The 14,083-nt window shown below is 42.0% G+C and overlaps 1 protein-coding gene across 1 annotated transcript; it reads right to left on the bottom strand.

Moving 5' to 3' along the window:
• Positions 1-5,626: 5,626 nt before the first annotated feature.
• Positions 5,627-7,549, bottom strand: SMIM30 (small integral membrane protein 30). Its single transcript, XM_071733653.1, has 2 exons — positions 7,413-7,549; positions 5,627-6,554 (listed from the first exon to the last, which is right to left on the bottom strand). The coding sequence occupies exon 2, from the start codon at positions 6,481-6,483 to the stop codon at positions 6,298-6,300; it is 186 nt and encodes a 61-aa protein (XP_071589754.1). The 5' UTR covers positions 6,484-6,554; positions 7,413-7,549; the 3' UTR covers positions 5,627-6,297.
• Positions 7,550-14,083: the final 6,534 nt, after the last annotated feature.

The raw sequence follows: 14,083 nt of genomic DNA on the forward strand, positions 1-14,083 counted from the left end.
GACTGAACAGCCTCACAGCTTTTGTGATCAGGTTCCCTGTGGGCTCACACTGTGATTAGATTTGTTCACCACAAATATATCCTTGTTTGCCATAAAGATATGATTGAATTGAGATGATGTTTATGCATCCCATTTACAACTAGGATTTCATAGAATCATACAGTAAATTAGCTTGGAAAGGACCTCTGGAGGTCACCTCGTATGTTTCCTGGCTCAGTCTCCTCCCAAAGATGATGTCTTTTTTCTCTTATTGTGGATGGACAATTTAGAAATATCCTTTCAGCTGACAGAGTGACCTCTGCTTTCCTACTTCTCTCAAATAAAAGAATGCACCCCTGCCCATGCACATTCCATATTTAAAAATATATATTTAAAAATAGAATGAACGTAAAATACTAAATTTTGAAATGTGAAACCTGGCATGGAAGAAGGTTAGAGATGTATGAGCCACATAGAGATACCTGAATATCTCAACAAATACATGATCTGTCTGGTTTCTGTCACAGCAGGAGATGACTCCGTGGATTGAGTGTAGCCATGGCCTGGGCATTCATTTGGCACCTGGGGAGACCCAGCTGCCTGTCACTTCCCAGGCAGGATTTGAGGTTATCCATCCCTTGCATCAGGACAGTCTGCTGCCATAACCATGGCATGGGACATAGTCATGGTAAAGTCATATGGGGTTCGAAGGACAAAATTTTTTCATCCCTTTAGGAGACCTTGATTGAGTTTTAGCACAATAACATTTTTTGAGCTGACTTTCACAGGGATATCCAGGGCCATAATTATTATTAGATAAACGTGACTTGTTCTTGGAAAAGCACTTTTTGCCTATTTTTAATGTCTAATAGTTTCTAAGATTAATGTTTTCTTTCTGCAAATACAATAGAATGAAAAACATAACTGTGACATTTATTGCTGAGTATTTGTTTCTTATTGGAAAGTGCTCCAAATATATGATCAACATCTTCAATTTTTATGAAGAGATGAAAAGTGACTTTGGTAAGGCCCATTGCAATATCACATTTTATGAAAAAGGACTTATTTTTTTAGTAGTTATATTTAGACTATAGTCTCTAGTCTCTAGATGATATGCTTTCTCCAGATCTCAGATAGGCTTTTGGAAGTTGACCCCAAATACCCTTTCTGAAAAGATGAAACTCTAAAAATGTGTAATTGTTCCTTGCTATTCATGCAGACACTTGAAATAAATACTTGCTGTCAAGGAAAAATTGGTCAACATGGTTTCTGCTAACCATCCAGATCATTTGAATACATTCAAATAAAGTTTAAATGTGGTTTATGAACAATCATTTTAGGTTGAACTCTGAGAAATTAGTGCAGGTATCGACCATGCAATTTCTATAGCCAACTGAGTCAACTGAAAAAGGTTGGCAGAGAATGTCCTTGAACAGTTGTAGAATTAGTTCAAGACATTCTGGTTTCACTGGTAATTTATGAGACAGAAAGGGAACATATTTTGTTAAAAGTGACATTGAATGTTTCACTTCGTTTGTGCCAGGATTAAAATTAGTCAAGTTTTAGGGCTGCTGCTTTTCTGTGAGAGGGTAAGGAGGGGACATGCTGTTGTATTACTTATTATTTGTATCATTGCAATGTGTGCAAAGAGCTGCACAAAGAGAAGACAAGGCCTTCTCTAATAAGTTTTCTGGAACCATGTTGCTCTGCAGCATTTTGACTCCATTCTGGAAGAAAAGATAATTTTCATGCTCTCATACAGAGGAGAGAGTAGCAGTATGAAGATGTGAGCAAGCATTTTAGTGCCTTGAATGAACAGCAGCTGATGTTCAGATTTCCAACCACTATATTGGTTCAGTTCAGATTTCCAAGACAGAAACTGGTGAGAAGGAATACAGCCAACACAGGAAGGCTCAAGCAGAGCCCAGACTTTTAGCCCAATCCATCAGCAAGGACTTTTTGCTGCAATAGCATAGCTGGGCACACAATTCTTACTTTGTTGCCTGATGGTTCTAAATCCTGGGTTTGCTGCAGGCCACTCCACCTTCAGGTTTTCACTTACACTGCTCCTATCAGTCTCTCTCTGCTTGGCACTTGGAAAGGCTCTTTCATTTTTCTTATGAAAATCTTTTTGTTTTGATCTGATCAGATGAATGATCCAGAAACAAAAGGCTATGCTGACTGCCTTGTCTGCCTGCATCCCTGTGTGACAGAGCATCCCATGTGTTTTCAAATTTAATTATGAATGAACTAAGCTGAGGAGACCAGCAAAACATCTGGAGAAGTTTTTAATATCTATATAATTGTAGTGCCTTTTTATTTTCAGTTCAGAATAGATGGGCTTTTACAGTATTTACCATACCACACCTTGGTATGTAAATTCCAGATTGCTTTCTGAAAAGCTTGCTCTCTGAATATTGGAAATGGAGTTTTGAGGTGCAACTGCATATTCGTGTGAACTAAAAATCTTCATAATTTCAAAACTGGTTACATTCCTTAAAAATTTCTCACTTAGCAGTGTGGTCAGTGTCTAATGTATTTGGAAATTTGTCCCTTAAAAAGTCTGAAGATTGATTCCAGGAGAAATTAAATGGTTTAGATCCTGTGCATCAAGTCTTGACCAATATGTTTTGCTGCATTTGGTTCTGAATCAGTAGTCCTTACTTTTCTCATCTGATGAACAACATGCACCTTCTGTTGACTTCAGATGATTTTGTAAAAATTTGTTCAGGTGTAAACCAGGATGACAATCAGATCCAAGCTGTCCTTTCCACAACTCCTAGCAGTCTCTCATTATTACATCAGTTTAGATCTGCCAAACCTTTCATCAGATGTAAAACTGAACAGAAAGGTTAATTTTGTAGTATAATAATGAAAGCATTTACCATGGTAACAGACCTATTACGATTCATCCATTTAGTCACGTTTTATCTTACTATAAATGGTGAACTCAACTCCCCACTCCCTTCTCACAAAGCTTAAGTAAACAGCTTTGTGTAAAGAGGGACCAGGGCTTCAGATCATGTCTAGTGAGTACACGGAGTCTCTGGACCAGTCCAGGGACAGCTCCCATGGCAGGGACATGGTGGATGAGAACCAGAAGCACACCATGGTCCAGAAATCTCAGTGAGCATCCTGGAGCCATCAGCTGCTTCCTGTGACAGCAGATTACTGCCCCTCCTTCCACTCATCCCCCTCATCAAGCGATAAGATAGGATGCAAACATTAATACCTGTAGGCATACAAGGGTTCCAAAAGTAACAAAAGAACTAGAACCTTGATTTTTATAAAATTCTTGGAGGAAACAACCTCTTTTGAAGCTAAAAAAAATGTATCATTCAAATAACTATAAACCACTAGAACATATTTTTTCTTCGTGGAAAAAAAAAAAAAAAAGAATATGGTCCTTTATATCTTTGTGTCTCCAGCTAGAAACCTGCCATAAGTTACTTTTCTGGTTTAAAGGCAACTACTTAATACCAACTTTGAAAATTCATAGTCAAAAAAAAAAAAAAGAAATGCTTCAAGTTTTCCCTGTACCAGGGAAATGGACTGATTTGCAACTGCAAGCTACCAGTTTCAAAGAGGATCAGCTGCCTTGAGGTGCTCTGAAGTAACTGACATTGAAATAACTTTTACTTATATAATAAGTAATAGGACCAAGGGTGCACTCGCTGTACAAAATTGTCTGAAATGTACCTTATGCCACATTAGTTTGTGAAGTCACTGAACAGAAGAAAAAGTTATAAGAAAATATTTAATTATATTAAGGAATTTAATATTTAGTATTTAATTATATAAGGAACTATAATAAAGACTTTCAGCAGTCTGTCATTTCTGTCATCCCTATTTACTTTTTCATAAGAACTACTTCATCAAACTGATGACAAGTCATATGTGGAAGTTTATTAAGACAGAAGAAAAACAGGTATATGATTTTACACTCAAAAAATTAAAAAATGCAAGTCTTTAACAATAAAGCTTCTGTCAGAACCAGGAAACAATGCCATTAAGCTTCTGCAAACACCTTTTAACAAAGTACCTGAGCTTCAGGCAAAGAACACAGTTCTACATATCCCTATTACCTGATGCTAATTACTCTGCTAAATTTGTGTTCTCCTGCAGTGAAACTGTTGCACAATTCTGTGAAACTATTGCCAGGGATCTTTTCCAAAGTCGAAGATAAAAAGACTGTGTGAAAAGCAGCTTGTATTCAAAGAGCAATATTTAATATTGTATTGAGAAACTGACAAACTACTTGAATTTTGGGAAATGAAAAGGCAACTGAGGTTTTATTTGTTTGTTTGTCTTAAAAGGGTCATGGTTTAGCTAAACTGAAGCATGGAATATGCTTCATGTGTGCTTCCATCCACCTAGATGAATAAGTATACAGGACCATCAACTGCTGCTGGGCACCTTTCAGAGGTGACACTGTTTGAAGCTCCTCCTGGAACCATGAATTTAATTTGTACATAGTAACTGTGCACCACATCCCTTTCTGACTTTTGAAGTCACATAAAGGGTTCAAAAACAGCGACCACAGCGACCTGGGAAGTCTTAGATCTCATCAGAGTAGTTCTGTGATCATTATTATTCTGTAACTTGTAAGCACAAACCTGGGTTCTTGTGGCTTGCTACACTAAGTTCTGCAATTTCAACCCCATGCAATTCTGGAAGCTTTTGTTTTGCCTTCCTCCCTCTATCAACCACGAGAGAGGGATGTAAATTGCAAGACTGAAATAACCAGGGCTTCTGTCTCCTCAGTAGCAGGAGACAGAAATTAAACCAGCCACGAATGTCATGCAGAATACAGAAATCTTAAGAGTTTGGTGGACATGATCTGCCTGCCCAATTACTTATATAAGACTTGCCTGATGACTCTTCTAGCCATTGCTTTGTGCTCTACTGAACAGAAACACTTAGAGAGGGAGGGGTGGGGGGATAGTTCTGCATCACATTTAACCTTTTTTCCATAGCTCTGAAAGATAAAAGCCAAGATTTCTATCAAAAGTGGCAGTGTCCATAGCACAAAATCAGAAGGAGTTGCTGTGAACTGTGGAGAGCTCACCCTCCTATGCTCATTATACTGCTGCTGTTACAGATAGCCAGAATACCCTAACAAGCCAGAGAGACTTGTGGTACACATTGTTGGCTGTGCCATTTCACCTTTGATACTTAAAGAAACAGGTCCTGGATATGCTAATGAGTAGTCTTTCAACCATATGCTGTACAACCTGACTGAGCATTATAGAAAAAAGACTGCTTATATCTTCCATTTTGCATCAGGATCTTTTACTTTGGTTTTGGTCCTAATCTTCTGTGGAACTCAGATACACCATTTAGGTAAGAAGCCTAAAAGTTTGGCGAGCAACCTAAGTTTGTTATGAGAAGACACTTGAGAACAATGGACCTGTTGACTAAACGCAGGATTTTAACAAACACACTATATCCATATTCCAAAAGAAGTAGGTGCATAACTGTCTTGTTACAATTCTAGTAACACCCTAATGCAGAAATACTACACATAATTCCTCATAATAAGACTGTAAGATTTGGGGGAAAAAAATACAAATAGCAAATGTAAGAAGATTCAACCCTGGAGTGTCTAGAGAAAATCAGAGTACAAAAAATAAACAAGACAAAAAAATATTGTTAATCTCATTTACATAGCCTTACATATACTTTTCTGTGAAACACAAATTAAAGAAAAATAGTGGTCCCATTCTTAAGTTTATCTACTTGGTAATGAGAACACAAGATACAGAAGCGGCATATTGTAAAATAAAAATACATTAGAAAAGAAAGTTTTCCTTGTTTTTCTGGTTCTCTGAAGCGTCCTCCCTGTGACAGCAGAAGTGAGCTGTTAAGTAACTGTTATTACAAGGAACTTAAGCACAATGCACACACATCAAAGCAGTCTGCTCCCTAGCAATCTAGAATAATCCTGACTGAAGATTCATGGATGCTTTCTCCTGATGAACCCTTGAAACCAAAATCATGTTAGTTGTTGATGGTCTCCCTCCCAAATTTATAAACATTTACTGTGAACCACTCCAGGGTTTGCTTTCCCTATTCAAAAAGGTCTTACCCTTCTGTAAGGAAGTAATTTAACAAGTAATATAAAATAATCTGTCACAAGGACAGATCCTACAAATCCCTTTTACTGGTTACAGTCTTGGTTCTGTTGTATTGCACAGTAAGAGGGGTTTGCAGAAATATCTGCTACATGGTTTTTGAAAGCTATCTCGAACTGAAGCTCAGTTTTACACCCTAGATGTCAACCCCCAAGCTGTGTTTGAAAATTCACTTCATCTGAAGTCATTGTTGGCCACTCCTTTTCCTTGCATACAAGCCAAGGCAGGCGCAGAATCCGATGACACTGACAGCAAGGCCTAGTAAGAAGGCGATGGTATCTCCTGCATCCATGGCTTCAGCCACTGGCAGCACCAGCAGCAATGACAGGAGGACCAGGAAAAGTTTTGAGGTGTTGTTGGTAGAAGGCATGCTGCTCACCAGCCGACCACAAGGCGAGGTCAAATGAGGGAAGTGGTGGAGAACAGGTACTTCAGTGGTATCTACAAGGAAAACAAAAGGAACTTGACAGCATTTCCCTTCCTTTGCCCCTCGAATTGTCTTGCCAAAAGCTAACTGATAAGATTATGTATTACAGACATCTGTATGGGACTCGGGAAGTTAGGTTTTATCTTGAGAATTATAAAAGTAAGTAACTCATGAGACAGCCACGGCAGGTTTGCTATCTTGTTACGCAACTCTGGAAACTAATCCTTTGGAGTTTTACCATGAGGTGAAGCCAGATTAGGCTCTCCTGCCTGCAGCCATCAGTGCCTGACTTCTTGGGCCTTTTCCCCTGGGTGTTTGGGACTGCTGCCGCACACCGCTCCCCGCACCTTTTTGGAAGGGGCAGCCTGGGGATCCCAGCGCTGGGGAGGCTGCTGCGCACTGGCGAGGATGTGAGCCCCGGTGTCAGCCCCTCCTCCCCTGCCCACACCCTCACTCTGGGACTATCGCCCTTCCCGCTCCCTCCGACTTTGGGAGCGTCTCTTCGAGGCGCACACCGGGGCACCCCCGGACGGGTCGCTCCGCAATCGTTCATCCCGGCGGGAAGTGCAGTCTCGGGGCACACACCGCAAAACTAAGCGCCGAGATACTCCGCGGTTACCGAGGCCGCCTGGGCCTCCCGGAACCAGCGGCTTTTCCGCCAGCCCCCCGCGGTGCGGGCAGTGACGGGGCTGGCCCGCAGCGCGGCCGTTCCCCCCCCCCTCCCCTAGAGAGGGAGCGAAGCGGTACTGCGGAACTCCCGCTCGCCCGCCACCCGTCCCGTCCAGTCCCACCGCCGGTGGGCTGGCTGAGGGACGGCGGCTTCCCGGGGCGGCCCCCGCGCAGGGCCCGGCCGCACGGCGCCCCTCGGTCACCTCCTGCAGCCGGCTCCGGGCTGGGGGACGCGCCCGCTCCGCGCCGCGCTGCCCGGACGGGCCTTCAGGTCCTGGGAGCGCCGGCCCGCACCGCCTCGCCTCTCTCCCGTAGCCCGGCTGCGGCCATGACAGGAAGGGGCGGTGGCGCGGCCGGGGGCGGGCGTGACCCTGCCGGGCCACCTCCCGCTGCCGGCACGCACCACTGCCGAGCGGCTGCCGCAGGTCGCTGTGTGGGGACGGGGGAGCTGCTAGCGGGCGAGGCAGCACTGGCCCTCAGTGGAGGCCCCGGGAGCGGTGCCCGCCTTGGTCTGGGGACATGGAGCTGCCAGCGGTCGGGCGGAGCGCCGGGAGCCGCGGGGCGGGCGCTGCTGGGGAGCCCCGGGCTGAAGGCACCAGGGTCCTCCCGGGAGCCGCCTCCAGCCCGGTCTCGGGTGGTGCCCAAGGGGCGTGCGGGGAACCTCAGTCTCAGCAGCAGCGAGCTCAGGAATCACGTACACATTGCGGCTTAAAATTTTACAAATGCGCCGGCCTGGGCTGGTTGTCTGCTCTTTTTATCTAAAAATAAACAAAAAGCACAAGTTACCCTTAGTCTTTACTTGGGGTAGCGCCTGCTTAATTTCAGATGTATGTTGTACACCGAGGATACTGAATACTCAGGAGTGCCATCATAAACAATTCCTGCTCTGAGTTAAAAAGCACATCATAGGGTGAACGGACACATGACGCCAAAAAAAGAGAAGTGTCATCAGCTCGTTAACCTGAGATCACCCGTAAAACCTAAGTCAGACTTGTCCTGATTTTTATCCTGTTTCTGCTTTGGGAAAAGCTGTGGCGCTGCTCTTACACAGAACAGGTTGAAATTACTTTCTTGTAAATGCAGCAGGGGATACGAGCTAGTTCCTAGTCAGAGCTCATTACTCGTGTTTCAGTGGAAAATGTGTATGATTAAGTTTGGATAAAAGATCTGTAAGCAATTACTACAGATTCAAAGTGTGTGTGTTTTTGGAATGCTTGCAGAAAGAACCAGAAAAAAACCTGCTAATCTAATGACAAAATTACCCCAGAATTTGTATTCCATTACTTCAAACATTAATTCACGATAACCCATGTTCTCAATGTTTCCCTAGGCTTGTGCTGGAAAACAGCTTTTGCAAACATTTCTCTTTACAGAAACAATTTACGATGAGCTGCTTGAAGAGCAGTGGAAATCCAGATGGATTGTTCACCTTACATATAGTTTTGCTTCTGCTTTATATAATATAGCTGTAATTGCCTGTGAGCAGCCATTCTTTATACTTATAGGACGTCTGTATATATAGGAGGATACTTGTAAGTCTGAGGTGGGAAGTTACTCTTGTGTTGATCATAATTCTTTTATTGATCCCCCTCTCTTCCCTGTCTGGATGCAGCAGCTGTCAATCATCTTCCACCATAAACTTACAGGTATAGGAACAGGTTTTTTGCTCCATCTTTATACCAAGTCTCATGAGAGCTGCTTCTTTCTAAGCAGCAGCACCTAGATTCTGTGATAACACAAATAATAATAAATATCAGTATAACGGCTAAATAAAGATATTTCACAGTGTTTCTGGTCAGAAATGATGAATGCTTCATCTTCTATTCTGAAGTTATTTTCTCAATAAGCTGATTGCAGATTGCACTGGAGAAAAATCCTGAAACTTCTGAGAAAGGTGTCATGACACGGAAGAGATTAAAGGTACAATGCCCATTTTTTAGTGAATTGCAGATACATCTAAACCCCTTCAGAACCCCAGGACTAATTTTGAAATAGAGGAGGTAGATGTCGTGTTAATCACTGCTGTCATCACAAAGAGTGTGCCTTGGAGTCTTGGCCCTTTTCTTTCCCTCCTGGGTGTATTTATTGCATGCTTACTCTGGACAGGTAAATGTTACACTGTTCTGAAATGTAAAAAATGCTTTAGTCATCCCTGTAAATTTAAGTTTAAGTTCTGTACTGGCTCTCACTAGTACTTCCCAGCTAAAATTTTTAATAGTCCTCATTTAGTCCCAGAAAACAGATGCAAGGGGTTTGAACAGTGACTTTCAAGCCTATCTGTTATAACTGGGCATGTCAAAAACAGAGAGCTATGGCATCTTTGGGCATGTGTATTTTGAAGATGGAGTGTAAAATCCAAGGGGAAGACTGGGCTTAATACTCATCTTGTTATCTCTCTCTCTTCAACAACTGCACAAATTTACAGGCAGTTGAAATGACACAGAGAAGTACAGTAGGGATGTGGAAAATACTGATTGTAGGAGATAGGATTTATTAGTAATATCATGGAAGTGCCTTAGAGAGATAGAAAGCAGTGCCATTTGGGGATATTTCTTTGGCTTATTAGCTCTTCCAATGCCATTACATTTCTTAGCTTTGGCTTCAGAAACAGTATTGCTTTGAAAAAAAGCCAACAAAATCTAAACAGCAAAGGAGGCTCCAGTGGTTTTTGTGCTCTCTGAATAGCAGAGAAATGTGTATTCAGCTTGAAGCTCTGCCATCAACTTCCTGCATCACCTCAGGCAAATCTTCCTTTTGACCTATCACCGCTTTGATTGCTTAGCTCAAGCTATTATGTAACTAATATTCAGAGGAAAGACAGAATTCCCAGAGCTGACAAGCTAAAGCTTTGTAAGTTTTGAGCGCAAGGCTAAGAAGGTATACGTGAGGCTGGAAATGGAAAATAAAGTGCACTTTTTGGAGAGGACAAAGTTACAAGATAATCAGCAGAACAAGGTTACACCCTGAAGAGTGTATTCGGGTTGTTTTTTTCCCCTTCTTAGTTCATCTTCTCATGAGAGCCATTTGTTAATTGCATGACCACACTTATTGGAGAAGCTTTCTGATGAGTTTTTGGATTTCAGTTGTAGTGCTGGAATGAGAAATGCTGACTCTTACTACCCATAAGACATTGGCTACAGGGCAATGATTATCACTTCTATCAACATGTTCACCCTTGAGCTACTTTTCCTTGGTGATACTTAATCTGACATTTAGCTGCCTGTCACTATGTCCTCATCTCTTCACTCAGATCTACATCCAGTTTTTCTCCTACAAAAGAACATGACTTGCTTTATTTGGGCTTCACTGGGTACTTTTTGTTCTTTGAGAAAATACTCTATCACAACCACCTCTTTTTCTGTTTCTGCAGAAAAAACAGTTAAAGTACTGTCTCAATTACTTCTGTCATTAACCTTTTCCACATTTGCTTCTCAGTTTGCTGTCTCTCAAGTGTTCATCATCTTTCTTCCTTCCCCTTTCACTGCCCCCTCCCTACTATGTGTGTCCACTTCATCCTGCCTTCTTTTTCCATTTCTATTTCTCAAAGTCCTTAGGCTTCCTCTCGAATAAATATAGGTAGTCACAGATCTTCCCTGTCATGAAAACACCACTTGGATTCCCTTCCTTTAACCATCACTTAATCTGTTTTATTTCTGTCATCCCTAACCTGCCCAAACTTGCTGTTCAAAGCTGCTTTAATTCCATCTCCTTCAGTATGGCTCATTCATTCCTCCATCATCTGGAGCTGCTCACTTTGGTTTTGGTTAGAAACTCAGATGTGAAAGCCTGCACTTTGTCACTGTCTTTGAGGGATGGACTGCTTTAGAAACTCAAATTCATTGTGATTCTTAAATCCAGTAAGCATTTAAAAAAACACACCTTCTTTTAAGAAAAGAATTTCCCAATTCCTCACTTCATCTTTTCTGCTGTTGGGAATGTGCTAGGCTTCCATCTGTTTCCCCCACCCCCGTCTTTGCCTCTCTAGGCATTTTCCCTGGGTGCCCTTATCAACAAATACAGCTTTGAATACCATCCTTAATTCATGTTTTCATTTGTATTCTCTCTCTTTTTGTTCCCATTTGATGGTGTTGAGGTAGCACAGCAACTCCTAGGCTTAGCAGTTCTCCTGACTGCATGACCTAAAGTCATGTCCTGACAATTATTCTTGTCTCTTGCTGTGACCTGTGCAGCTTTGTTTATTCAAAGTGCTTCTTCGAAGAGGCCTCTCTCTGGTTTGTCATTTTTACCGTGTTCCCTCACTTCTTAATCCTCTGATGTTATATTTCCTCTTTTGCTGAACAATTTTCTTCTCAGTCCTAGAAGGTCTTTGCAGTATAATCTTCCTTCATAGTGGCTTATCCTATAGCCATGTCAGGAGGTTAACTTCTACCTTTCTTTTGTCACCCCTGGCAGACTCCTTTTGATCCCTCTGAGAAGCAAAAGTTACTTCTTTCTGAGAGCACAGAAAGGCTTACAGAAAGAATTGAGACAGTTTTTGATGGAAAATTCTTTCCTTTGGTACCACATGCTTCCTGCTGGCCTTTATACAGGCATGAAAATAAAGGATTAAATCGCCCAGTGATTCCTTTTCCCTCACTCCTTTGCTCCTTTAGCCTGGCAGGGGATCTCCTCTGCCTGCTGGAATCTCTTTGAGCTCTCTTGCCAGCACTTCGGAGTTGTTTCTGTGCAGCGCTGGCTGGAGTGGAGAGGCATGGAGGCAGCTGCCAGCCCTGCAGAAAAAAGCTCTGGGGTTGGTGCTGGCAGGAGATGGGAGCTGCAAAACTACAAGAGTGGAGAGGATGCCAGCCAGAGTTAAACACCCCCTGATTGACTTCCCCACTGAACTCTGCAGGGGATTGCAAGAGCTACCCAAATCTAGGCAAAATCTAGGGATTCCCTGTGACTGTTGTGAGCACTGTCATGCTTCTTCTGGATTATGAGGAGCAGGCTCCTGGGGTTTTGTGCAGAAGCACTGCAAAGCAGAGGTAGATGTCAACTAGAATGATGCATCGAGACTCCCTCCAGTTTTGAGGGAGTGTGAATCCAGTCGTCTTGATTTCAGACGTTATATTAATGTAAGATATTGAAATGTCCTCACATTGTTTATCAGTGTTTCCACAAGTAGGTTGATTAATGTGCTTTGTTTATCTGCTTCTTTTTGAGAAAAATAAATTATTGTACAATATTAGCACGAAAGATGCAACAGCAACAGCATGTTCAGCTTCAGAGGGCCACCTTCATCTGTATGGTATAGTAAGCACAAGGAGATACAATTCAACACAAGAATGAAGGAATGAGATCTAAAGGGGGAGTAGCAGCTGTTATCCACATGTTTTGTAGAGCACATCTTTTTTTCCAAGCTATGCTGTCAGATGTTTTCTTCTGTGCATGTGATTGTAATAAGTAGAAGTTTCATGAAAATAAAAATTAATTTAAACATAATACACCTATGTAATGATATGTTTCTAACATACACCTACATCCATATTTGGAACATGCCAATAGCCTTTTGATTTTTTTTCTAGCTTTAGTTATTATTGGAACTAAAACTTGCATAGTTACACAGTTCTATACATCTAAATCAGAGTATGTTAGTCATCAGAAAACTGGTATTATAAAAATTGTATATAAAAATAACAAATATAAATATTTGCATGCCAAAAATATAATTTTTTTTTGAAGATTTGTGCCCAAAAATGAAGGCTATTGGAAGGCTGCTGAAATTAGATAATTTGGGAAAATAAGAGGTTATTGTTAGGCTCGAGGCAGTGTAGCTTTGACAGAAGGGGCAGAATTCAGAATGGGGAGCTGTACTACGTGCCAAAACTCAAGAGGTTGGAAGATACTTCTGGAGATCACCTGGTCCATACACCTGCTCAGAGCAGAGTCAGCTACAGTGGGCTGCTCTGGGCTGTGTCCAGTTAGGTTTTGAACATCTTCAAGGATGGAGACTCCACATCCTCTCTTGGCAGCCTGGGTCAGTGTTTGATCACCCTCACAGGAAGGGTTTTCTTTATGTTTAAATGGAGTTTTCTTTATTTCAGTTTGAACTCACTGTCTGTTGTTCTGTCACTGCATGTCACTGAAAAGAGCCTGGCTCTGTTTTAACCCCTCATCAGTTATGTATATGTATTGCTAACAAGCTGTCTGAGTCTTCTCTTTTTCAGACTTACCCTTCCTGGTTCTCTCAGTCTCTTCTCACATGCTGCATGCTCCAGATTGCTAACCACCTCATGGACCTTTTATGGACTCATTCCAGTCTATCCATGTTGCTCATGTAACAGGAAGGAAAGGGCTGGAACAATTACTCCAATGTTTTTTACCAGTGCTGCACAGAGAGAAAGGATCCCCTCCCTCAACCTGCTGGCAGTGCTTTTCCTAATGCAGCCCAGGATGCTGTTGGCAGACTGTGTGGCCTTACATGCTCTCCAGATTCCAAAGATAATCTGAACAGTAGAGAGGTTTTGGAGCAGTTTATATACCCCTTGACAGCTCTTCAAGTTATCACACTCATTAAATGCTCTGTGGTTCTGGGGCACTATTTAGAACATGCTTTTATGTAGTCTTTAAAACGGGGCCTTAAAAAGCAGTTCAGTGTTTCTGTTCATCAGCTCAGCACATGTTCTAGAAGAAATTTTTGGACTTACATCTTTCAGAACCCTTTTGTCAAGGTTCAGTGTCAAACTCCTGGGCAGGGATCAGGCTGCTCAGCTGTTAGGGTGAAGGGTGAACAGTTCTGCCACAAGATGAGGTGACTATAGATTTTTTATCTGAGACAAGAAGCAATTAGATTTATACAAAGAATTAAAAATTAACAGAACTTGGAGGGAAAAAAAAGGAGAAAAACAGGAACAAGTAAAAAGATTTGAGCCCA

Source organism: Heliangelus exortis, chromosome 1, assembly GCF_036169615.1.
Source record: "Heliangelus exortis chromosome 1, bHelExo1.hap1, whole genome shotgun sequence".
NCBI classification, from domain to species: Eukaryota; Metazoa; Chordata; class Aves; order Apodiformes; family Trochilidae; genus Heliangelus; species Heliangelus exortis.